Genomic DNA, 11,718 nt, shown 5'->3' with positions numbered 1-11,718 from the left:
TATGCAAGGATAGATAGGTAATGCTTTAGAATCACTACTCATGAAGCGAAGAAAACTAGAGCGGAGAAACAATATTTGAAAATGCATGGAATGGATTTTTAAAGATTAGTATAGTTTGCATAATTAATTGGTGGAAACCGAAAATCCTAACAACCTTCTATCATTCTGTTTTTCGTTAAAATTATTTATTGTTTCATTTTGTTTCAAATTTCTGAAAACTCATTAAACATTTTCTATTTGATTATTTGGTCTTGGTATTAGTTAGAAGTAGTATTTTCACACTCCTCGTGGGAACGACCTGTACTTGACATTGTTCTACTAGTGAGACACTATGCACTTGCATTATTTTATTGTAGGTTTCTGAGCCTATCACTAACTTAGCTAATAAAGCACTATTAAGATACTTAATTTTCCTAATATTCAGACCACCAAGATCAATAGGTTTAGCTATATTATACCAATTACATAAATTACCCCCTCTAGCAAACCTTTTCTTATTCCAGAAAAGCCTCCTTTGAACAACATCGAGTTTATCTGTCATCTTCTTAGGCATAGGGAAAACAGATAAATGATGGGAATCAAGAGTGCCTAAAGTAGATTTGATAAGAACATTTTTACCTGGTTGATTTGGATATTCACCTTGCCAATTATCTATCCTTTTGTCACAGGATTTTTCAAGACGCTTAAAAGACTCCCTTTTGTTTCTTTGAAGAAGCAGTGGAACTCCTAAGTATTTGTCAGCCAGACCAAGATTTTTAATTTTCAATATAGAAAGGATTTGAGAATTTGTTCTAAGTTCAGTCTTAGGACTAAAAGTTATCCCAGATTTCTCAAAGTTTATAGCCTGGCCAGAGAACTTACTAAATCTTTCTAGCATGATCTCTAAATTCCTATCACTTTTAATACTAGCCTTAGTAAAAACAAGACAGTCATCAACAAAAAACGAAACACTTACAGATGGACTGGTTGTAGTTACTTTGATACCTTGAATATCATCTTTCCTCTCTGCATCCATAAGCATTTTAGATAACACATCCATGCATATAATGAACAAATAAGGGGACGAGGGGTCTCCCTGTCTAAGACCCCTTGTAGGATAGTAAATATCACCAGGACAACCATTTAGCAAAATTGAAGTAGACACTGTAGAGATACATTGTTCAATAAGATTACACCAATGATCATGAAACCCAAGATTTTTCAGGATATCAATTAGAAATTTTCATTCAATCCCGTCAAATGCCTTGGACATATCAAGTTTCATGATCATTAAACCTGCATTGTTTTTAGGAATAAGGGACACAAAATTGTGATTCATCTGCTTAAGCATGTGACCATAATGGAAAAAACTTTTTACCATAGCAATAGTATCAGGACCCACAATGTCCCACATTTGCTGATAGAAACCAGGAGGGTATCCATCAGGCCCAGGGATAATCCATGGTTGCATTTGCCAAACTATGGACTTTATCTCCTGATCAGTAGGAGGATGTATCAGGAAATCATTCTCCTCATAAGATATACAAGGCATCAGGATATCAAGAAAACTACTATCACTTGGAGGGTTATTAGTTCTACTCATCTTACTAAAATGATCTCTAGGTTCATTAGCTATCATACTTTTATCAGTTAACCAAATTCCTATGCTACTTTTCAAACACTCAATTTGAGTTCTCCTTTTCCTGAAATTGACTTTATCATGAAAATACTAAGTATTTTTATCATCAAAAGTAAATACATTTTCCACAGCTCTTTGCATATAATAATCTTGTATAACAGGATACCAGTATTTCAAAGAATCTTCAAGCCTAGACTTATGAGCAACACTAGTAGTATCATGCATGTTTTTATTGATATTATCTAGTTGAGTCTGGATATCATTTATATGAGTTTAAAAATTACCAAAAAAATTCATTCCACTGCCTGAGTGCCACTTTAACATGTATAAATATCTAGTGTGTCTGTAAGCTTTTGACCCATTTTCACTGGTTTTCCACTTATCCACAATTAGGTCTCTGCACCTGTTGTCACTGAACCAACACCTGTTAAATCTTACAGGTCTTCTAGTGTTATTCTCCTCCCTAGAGGTAACAAGGAGAATATGAGCATAGACACTAGATAGACTCAATAAGTGGTAAACTATGGCATTAGGGAAAAAATCAAACCAAGCATGGTTAACAAGAGCTCTATCAAGTCTCTCAAGAATAAGAGACTCACTACTCCTATGATTACTCCAGGTAAAGGGATTACCTATGTAACTCAGGTCAATAAGATCTAGATGATTTTTAACTTCATCAAGTTGACTTTGAGGAGTAGAGTTGCCACCAACTTTTTCCTCTTGTCTAATAATGAAGTATAAGTCTCATAAGACAATCCATGGACAAGGGTATCTATTATCTAGGTTGTCAAGATAATCTCATTTCCTATCTCATCCTACATCATCTAGAGCACCATACATACGGTTCAATGGAGTGTGACCACTTCTCGAGTCCACATTAACCAGGACAAAGATGAAGTCAAAGTTCATATCTACAAGATCAATATGGATTCCATCTTTCCACAAGATAAATAAACCGCCAGAGGCTCCTAATGGATTCACATAAAGATAGTTTATATAATTGTAAGAGTGTGTAAATTTCTCCATTTTCTAGTTCATGGTTTTTGTCTCACACAGGAAAATAATATCTGGATCATTGGCCCTAATCAGCTCTCGTAGGTGTTGTCTAGTATGTTTATTACCAAACCCCTGGACATTCCAGGATAAAATTTTCATCTTTTTCAAATTTAGGTCAAAAACAAACCTAATTCTAAAGACTGAACTCAAGCACATAAAATTATTGGAATCAACCCAGTAAATCATTCTAAAGAAAATAAAATTAAAGCAATTAATTGGAAAAAAGACAAGTTCAGAGAGATTTGGTAGATTTTAGCAAACCTGATTTGCTGCGCTCATTCACATTTCAGCAGTGTTCTGGTGGTAAGTTCCTTCGCTTCTTCCTCCATTTTCAGCATCTTGTCATATTTAAGTCTTCCCCATTATAAGTTACATCAAGATTATCCATATGATAAACTCTATCATCCTGACTCATTTTGTTTCTGGAGCATTTCTTCAACCATATGGGCATGTTTTACCCGCAGATCTTCAAATTTCTTCTCTGTCAATCCGTATATATAGATACCCCATGGCGTCTCTTCACAAGTTTCATCATTATGATCAATCACATAGCAATGAAGGCATACTTTTTTGGGTTGTTTCTCAAAATGATACTTGACCCAAACATTTTGTTTGGCAGCATTAAAAACGCGTTTGGTATCAGGGGTAAATACTAGTATCTACATTTGAAGCGGGACGTAAATAAATAGTTCGTTCCATGGTCAGGCGTAAATTAAAGATTCACCCATACATGGGGGTGAACGAATTATTGAACACTCCAAGAAAATCTTCTCCACCATTATTACTCTCTCCATTTAATTACATCTTTCGATAAGGTTTCGAAATCTCTCGATCAATTCCCCGAATCCTAAGTATTAAGACAAATTTATACTCTACTATTAATCATTCTTATGCAAAAGTACATAATTACCCTATAAGATTACATGATGACCATACATCAACACAATCCACATACAAAATCTAACAAAAACATACCCCTAAACCCCTCGAATGTCCAAAATCCTCGGATTAAAGGTCTACACACTCAACGCCATCATAAACACCAAAATCTCAAACCTTCAGATTACAAACGTGTAATACACGCGCTTTTTGAAGGACCTGTTGCTAAAACCGGGGATACTGGTTTACATACCGTATTCACCTTTTCTTTTCGCTTTTTGGCTTCTGGATATTCTAGCCAGATATACTATTTCCTCATTCGAGTTCTTCTTCCACAACAAAGAATCAGGTAGGTAAGCAGTAGAACTTATGATGCTTGAATGTTGAAGGTATGATGGTGTTACGCAATTTCGGATTATGATTTTGATTATTATTATTATCATCACAGTTAGTATGAATCTCACTGTCATCACTGGATCGATTCGATTTGTAACCCTAAATTATGTTGATTTTGAGAAGTGGGTGTGTTGATAGTTAGGTTTTAAAGTTAATTCTTTCCCATGTTTGGAGTTCTGAAGAAAGACAAGTCCCATATTTTTATATCCATCTAGGTAATATAACCCACTGGCAGCAGCACCACCAAATTGAACTATCTTCACTGAGGGTCTTTATATAAGGCAGAGATGATAGAGAATTATTGTTTAAAATCTGAATTTCAAAAAGAGAAATGCCGTTCTTTGAAATGTGTTTAATTAGTTGTAGTGTTTGAATCTTGGAGTTGAATGTGATAATATAAATTCGTATAGTGCTAAAGTATTTCATAGCTTCCAATGGAAGGGTCCGAATTCTTTGCATATCATGTGATACTATGCTCGTGCATGATCTGATGGTGGTGCCAAATTGTAGGGCTCTAATTTGTAGAATTTAGAATGTAGGCGTAAGAAGACCCACTGGTAACTATCTAACAATGTTTGGTTGTGATTCATGCAAAACATTATCTGATTGTTTTTTCTCCTCTCCAGGTTTATCAGTTTGGTTTCCAAGAAGCTTTATAAAGTCTGATTTGAGATCTACTATATTTTTGTTATATAATTTAATAGTTCCTTTGGTACTGTTTGATAAAATCCTTAAGAGAACCTTTTCAGTGCTTAGACTTGATAAATGCCTTTGAGAGTAAGTGAATGGAATGTTAATTTCTAAGTCTCAAGGGACTGGGATTAGTTTTCAAGGTCTGGTTGAGGAAGTATCTGAACTATAGGAACAGAATGCATATTGATTTTCTGACTCTGTGTTAATGGGGAAACTTCTAAATGATCTGTGGACCTGTGGTGTGCTGGAAGCTAGCTTGATTTCAGCTTGGACACTAACAGTTCTGTATATGGATTAAATGGAAGTCAGTGCTCGTTTATTTTGGTAACTTTTTGATGCAATATAAGTTCATCATTAGCAGTTGTAACTTTTACGCTGACTTTAGATTAAGTTCCTGCACTCAGCTCTCTCAAGCTACACACAGTTGACACCAGAGAAAGTTAAAACAGACTGTATAATTAAGGGGCTTTTTTTCCTACTTTATTTCTGGTTACTAAGAACTGTTTGCTTAAAGTAAAAAATCTGGTACTTGTGTATTACTGAGTTCCATATTCATTTGGTTTCATTCAGTTTCCTATGTAGATGCTTAACTTAATAAAATTTATGCATACTTTCATTTATGCTTACTTGTTACTGTTTCTAAACCTAAATTCTCTTTCTTTTTTCAGAGGCACTTTTGAGTAAAGATATAAACTTCGTGTGGAATTCATCACCAAAAGGCATCAAGAATGGCAGCAGCCACGCCTTTGAGGAGGTTGTTGTCATGTGTCATCCTAGATTTAGATGGTACTCTTCTTAACACAGGTGGGTTCTAATAATATTTTCGAATCACTCTTGAAATGTTCACTTGCACCACAAATAAGTACCCAGTTCTTCCAAGTACTCTTAGTCAGTGTTTAAGTAAGTTTTTTGTACAGCGAAAACATCTACTCTATCTGAGTAATACAGGGCGGTTGGGCAACACCATTTACTTCTTTTATATGTGATCCCTCTTTGATTTTGTAGCTTCTCATTTGTTATTTTTGGGCATAACTTGATTTCAGTTTCATGACAGATGGCATAGTTGGTGATGTCTTAAAAGTACTTCTTGGAAAGTATGGGAAACAATGGGATACAAAAATGGCCCTCCAGATTGTAGGGAAGACGCCAATTGAAGCTGCAACTGCTATTGTAGAGGATTATAAGCTCCCTTGCACGACTGATGAATTCATGTCGGAAATTACCCCAATGTTTTCTGAACGGTAACTATCTGTGTGAAGTATTTTCTTTTTTCTTAATGTGCATCATCATGGTTGATTGATTGGATATTTTCAGCTGGTTAGCTGGGAGTTTCCATGACATGTTACTCATGTAAAATCTTCCCGAATCTTTCTTTCATGTGACTGGGACAGAGTTCAACAACTAACGATATAGTATACAATTTTCTTTGTATGTTATGTTGCCTAAACACTTCATGTTATTTAGGGAACTTAAGATATTTCTGGCTATCTTATTTGTGATTTCATTCTCTCTCTCTACGCGCGCGCGCACACACACACACACACACGAGACTATTCCATTTTCTCTTCTACTATCTGCTTGTAAATTATTTGTTATTCTTTTACGAACTCTAGGAGATGAAGAAGAGAATAGTGAGCCTTTTGTTGTCGATATTGTACTTCGGGTGTTTATTCTTCATGGCCAACTATTAGCATCCATACGAACTATAAGTGTTTCTAAGATGGGTTATTATGTTGTTTACTATAGGTGGTGCAATATTAGAGCTCTTCCTGGTGCCAACCGATTAATTAAACATTTGAAGGGACATGGTGTACCCATGGCATTGGCTTCAAATTCTCCAAGGGAAAGCATAGAAACTAAACTATCCTACCATCAAGGTCTGATTTTGCTTTAGATCTATCCTATCTCAAACAACCAAATACTAGATGGAAATTACAACCAATACATGCAGATTAATGTTTTTTTCACGTTTGATCTTATAATCTCGTTATGTCTATGTTTAGGCTGGAAAGAATCCTTCTCTGCTATCGTCGGCGGTGATGAGGTGAGAATGGGGAAGTCATCTCCTGAAATGTGAGAGGTTTTTGCATATCCTACTTCTTAACTGTGGATAAATTCTATATATGCATCTAATTTGTGTTTGTTGCTTGATTTTCTCCTGAAGATTCCTTGAGGCAGCTAAGTTGTTGAATGCTGAGCCTTCTAACTGCCTTGTCATTGAGGACTCATTGTAAGTGGTTTTATTTTTCTGTACATACTTAAGTTTTTATAGAAATATCATGATGAAACCATATGCCAGATATGTCTTTCAGATGAAATATTTCTGGGACATTTATTTAGATATGGAGTTGACAAGTTATGAATCGCGTCACTTTTTACTGATATAGGTCCATGCTTACTGCAAACTGGTCATGAGAGTATGAGATCACACATAATCTAAGTTACATGGTGAACAACTTGATTAACTGTTATTTAGTAAGAAGTTGGTGGACTTCCAAACTCCAAATGTGACAATTGAGACTGGTGGTAGTAGTCCCAGGTCAATTATGTTGTAACTGACCTTAAAGTTAAAAGTAGCAAGGCTCTGTTGTTTCCCCATGACAGAACTGGATGGTGAGATGTATAGCTCATTAGTTATGTCGTGTTACTACTGCTATTACTAATGCAAGAGTGTCTTCACCTTAACAGACCTGGGGTTGGAGGTGCTAAGGCTGCTGGAATGGAAGTGGTTGCCGTACCATCATATCCAAAACAATCCCATCTTTATGCTTCAGCTGATGAGGTGGTCAACTCTCTGCTCGACCTGCGACCTGAAATCTGGGGCTTGCCTCCTTTTCAAGACTGTATATTCTGAATCTCTTTGCTATCTTTGATTTAAGCTTCTTTCAATTTTTTGTATTTTTCTTTTCCAAGTGTGTACCTCTTAGATGGTGTCATGAAAGGCGTTGTTTCATCTTTCAGGGATCAACGGTACTTTGCCTATTGAACCATGGTATATAGGAGGTCCTGTTATTAAAGGCTATGGGCGTGGCTCAAAGGTACTTGGGATACCTACAGGTAGGAGGATGTGTACGATTTGACTTAACCATATTGCTGCTTTCCTGACATTGTGATTTGTGGGGATGCATCTTCTTTTGATTTACTCAGTGTCTAACTTAGGAGGAGCTATAATGTGATTTTATGCCTTAATTTGGTGATGATAAATTTCAATTCGTCTTTCTTTCAGCAAATTTATCAACGGAGGGCTGGTCAGATATACTCTCTTACCATCCCTCTGGGGTATACTTTGGTTGGGCTGGATTATCAACTCGAGGAGTCTATAAGATGGTCATGAGTATTGGTTGGAATCCATACTTCAATAACACTGAAAAGACTATTGTAAGTGTATTACGATAAACTAGTGGTTCTGTTTGTCCTTGTTGGATCCTGACGTAGCATTATATGTTATTCCTGCAGGAGCCATGGCTACTTCATGATTTTAATGATGATTTCTATGGGGAAGAACTACGTCTTGCCATCGTTGGCTACATACGACCAGAGGTACTGTAGTACATATGTATATATCAGTCTATTTCAGTTACTGTACTAACTGGAACTATAGTCAATAGTGCCCTTTCATCCAATTTGCTGACCATGGTTTAGGTTAATACATCTTTCCATCCAAAACCTGGCCTATTATAGTACTAACATTTTGGCTCCTAAAGGTCTTGATAATGAAATATTTGAAATAGAACTGCCAAACTGGGTTTTCTTTATGTTCTCTTCCAGCCAAAGTACTTTATCATTTCACAGGCCTGTTTGCTCAACTCTCAGCCCCTTTTTTCTTGTTCCTTGGCTCGTATGCACAGGCCAATTTTTCTTCTCTAGAGAGCTTGATATCAAAGATTCACGAGGATGGGAAAATATCAGAGGAAGCTCTCGATCTTCCTTCGTATGCAACCTACAAGGATGTCCCATATGTGAAAAACCCTTTGCAGCTGAATGATCGTCCATGAAGAGAATCTGTTTGCAGAAGATTCCCTGAATATCAAGTAACAACCCATTTTTAAGAGATGTGATTATAATAAAAAAATTGCTGTTGTATTATTCTTACTACTGAAAGAGAGGAAGAACATCTGCCATTCCCCAAAGAACATAATAAGGTGCCAAAGAGCAATAAAAGTATTAATTATTGAGTAGCACCGTTATCTGGGATTGCACTACTATAAAATTTTATTTTCCGCTGCCTTCCTGTGTTGAACATTGCAACATAAGAATTAGGTTGGGATTGAATGAACTAATCTCTGGGCCTTCTCTCAGTAAGATTCTTTTTTCCTTTTCTGTGGAAGCGATTCGGTTGTCCTTTTGCATTCGTAAAGGAAAGCAGTAAAATTAGGTTGGGTAGAGTACCTTTCATGGCACCTCACGAAATTTGAAACATGGAAATGGTAACAAGACCTTTCATTTAATATTACTGTATTGTGATGTTATTCAAAAGTAGTGAACATCTGGTCCATTGCATTCATGTAATATCAATATGGGGTCTCCATTTTGGTGGAGTTGTGAAAGGAGTCTGTGTAGAAAAGACTTGCCCTTTAACTGCTAGGTCTGAACCCTATATTGATATTTGTAGCTAGAATTTAAGAACTCCAAAGCAGTTTTGGCTTTTGAGCAAGTATATGTAGAATGACATGAAGTGTAAAATTAAATCACAAAATTTACTTCTCAAACAGAAACCCGTGAAGCACATTGTTTTGTTTTATTTCGTAAACGGAAAATAAGAAAAAAAAGAAAGTAATTTGATTTTAGATGAGAATGGTCTGTTCTAAGAAAATAGACCCCGCTTGTCTATGAGTAGTTTTCAGGTCCACCACAATACACTCACAAGCCGCAACTACCACCACGATAGCAATTTCTTCATTTCAGCATCTATATAATACCTCGTAAGCAACCATGAAGTACCATAGCAATACAACTCTAGCTTAGCAGCCCGAAGGACTGAGCAAAAAGCTTTCTTAGAATTCCTCTTACTGAAAAGCGATTTCTTCTCTTCACAACCAGCAGCATTGATGGAGTTGTTTGAAGATCCCGAATTCTTGAAGGCACAGCAAAACATCAAAGAATTGGTAAGAGTTGCATCTGTCAATACATTTCTAAAAACAATACTGAAAGCATCTCCAAAAACATTCTTCTTTATTTTCTTACTGATCATACTCCCTCTTACATTTCTACAAGTTCTGTTGGAAACTATCAATATACTCGCACTATGTACCTTTATTGCCAATCTGTTTACCAAATCATCACCTGAATATCAATATGCAAACTCATACCTTCCGTATGAAGAAATCCTTGGCACATATCCTATCCGCTACTGCTTCTACCTTGTTTTGTTCTTACCCTTCTATTATCTGTCTATCACTGCTATAACTTTCAATGTGGCTTCACTTTACGTATCAAAACCCTTGTCTCACGTTTCTATTCTTTCTGCTATTTCTCGTATCTTAAAACGTCTTGGAATCACCTTTCTTCATGCCTTGCCCCAAATTTTCATGAACTACATGGCTTACTGCGCTGTTTTTACTCTGATCTGGACAACTCTTACCCTGATCCGTACAATACCGAAAATTGATTATGTCCTGGTAACCGTCATAGGTACCGTGTTTTTTATCATCTATGTTTTTCTAGTCTTTGTCGTTCATGGGAATTTTATAGTATGGTGGAACTTTGCCAATATGCTTTCGGTTCTTGAACCAAAAGTATACGGTTCAACAGCCATAAAGAAAATTACACAAATCTTACTAGCGAAAAGAATTGGTACGGGTTGGCTTGTATTCTACTTCGTTGTTGCTTATGAAGTTACTCTTCGTGCAAACTTGGTGATGCAATCTGATAAGGACATTATATATAGGGTTTTGATCAGTTCACTATGGGTCCTTGTACTAGCAGTGTTGAATTTCTTGGGGTTGGCTGTTCAGAATCTCGTGTATTATCACGCGATTGACGAAGGAGTTTTGTCTATTAGCACTTCAGAGAGGAAGGAGTCTGGTAATGATAATCTTGTTTGAAGGTGATCATGTGGAAGTTTAAGGGATGTTCGGAATGTTAGGCTCTTCTAAGTTCCAGACATTTGTTTTAGCTGCTTGTTTTATGTTGTTTTTAGTTTGTTATATGCATCTTACATTTTAGTGTCGAATAATGCTTTGCCGTTTTTGGTTATCCTGATAAACTCTTTTTGTTAGGATATTGAAAATGCAAAATGGTGAATGTCCGTAGTTGCATGTTTTTCTATGTTACAAGCACTTGTGTTGCATTGGATTTGCCATGAATATATATATAGTATAACTCTGTGTTTGTTGCTAAATCATCTCTTACTGTGATATAGAATTATTTTGGATGTCCATTTCTTTATTATTAATCTACCATTCGATCAACAATGGAAATGCACCAGCTCGAAGTGTATGGCCGCCCAAAGCATGAATGTCACTTTAAGGGGGACTCGGAGGTCTTGCGGCAGTATCACAGTAGCAAAACCGCAGTCCTGCGTAGTTGTAGTACCAAGCATAGTTTCATAGCATTCAGATGATTTAAACTTACCGGAGTCGGACTCGTTTATATAACCTACAAGGGCTATGACCGTTTTTTCACGTAAAAACATTAAATAAAACGTTTTATACATTCGAGTTTATATCGGTTGTAACAGTCGTAGTAGACCGTTAATATAGCCAAACATAGTCTTTTTTTTCTTTCTAAAATGGATCCAAAATAGGGACCTTACTTTCTAATTTATATTATGCCGTCTGAGAAGAAAACCGTAGAAAACAAATAACTTTTTCCAATTTCACTGTTATTGTTCTCTACCATGAAAATAATCTTTTATACAACAACCATCACCGTACCATCTTTTCTTCCATAAGATATAAGATTGGAAAGTTTCTTTGTAGTTCATCGTCCCAATTCTGAGGTAATCGACCCAATTAATCCGAACCAAATAATCAATATAATCTCAGAATTGGATTCTCATGGAATTAACCTGAACACGGAATCCAATTCCTTCCAAATCCTTTTTATTCCGTTCCAACGAATTATCGATGGAATAA

General features: G+C 36.1%; 2 protein-coding genes across 4 annotated transcripts; both read left to right on the top strand.

Moving 5' to 3' along the window:
• The first annotated feature begins 3,683 nt into the window (after nt 1-3,683).
• LOC113318980 (bifunctional riboflavin kinase/FMN phosphatase-like) lies at nt 3,684-8,868 on the top strand. 3 transcript variants are annotated; one of them, XM_026567280.1, is made up of 11 exons: nt 3,684-3,902; nt 5,311-5,446; nt 5,697-5,883; nt 6,389-6,519; nt 6,646-6,715; nt 6,807-6,872; nt 7,331-7,485; nt 7,604-7,699; nt 7,869-8,020; nt 8,099-8,182; nt 8,491-8,868. In XM_026567280.1, the coding sequence occupies exons 2-11, from the start codon at nt 5,371-5,373 to the stop codon at nt 8,635-8,637; spliced, it is 1,164 nt and encodes a 387-aa protein (XP_026423065.1). In that variant the 5' UTR covers nt 3,684-3,902; nt 5,311-5,370; the 3' UTR covers nt 8,638-8,868. The 3 variants fall into 3 exon arrangements, with proteins under 3 accessions (XP_026423065.1, XP_026423066.1, XP_026423064.1); XM_026567281.1 differs by having other exon boundaries at nt 3,684-3,906; XM_026567279.1 differs by having other exon boundaries at nt 3,684-3,942.
• An 822-nt stretch (nt 8,869-9,690) lies between these two features.
• On the top strand, nt 9,691-10,686 carry LOC113315695. The gene has a single exon (XM_026563952.1). It carries the CDS (start codon nt 9,691-9,693, stop codon nt 10,684-10,686), a length of 996 nt encoding a protein of 331 aa, XP_026419737.1.
• Nucleotides 10,687-11,718: the final 1,032 nt, after the last annotated feature.

This window comes from Papaver somniferum, chromosome 10 (genome assembly GCF_003573695.1).
Source record: "Papaver somniferum cultivar HN1 chromosome 10, ASM357369v1, whole genome shotgun sequence".
Lineage (NCBI taxonomy): Eukaryota > Viridiplantae > Streptophyta > Magnoliopsida > Ranunculales > Papaveraceae > Papaver > Papaver somniferum.
Note: the sequence above shows the minus strand (reverse complement) of the source record. Positions and strands in the feature narration are given on the sequence as shown.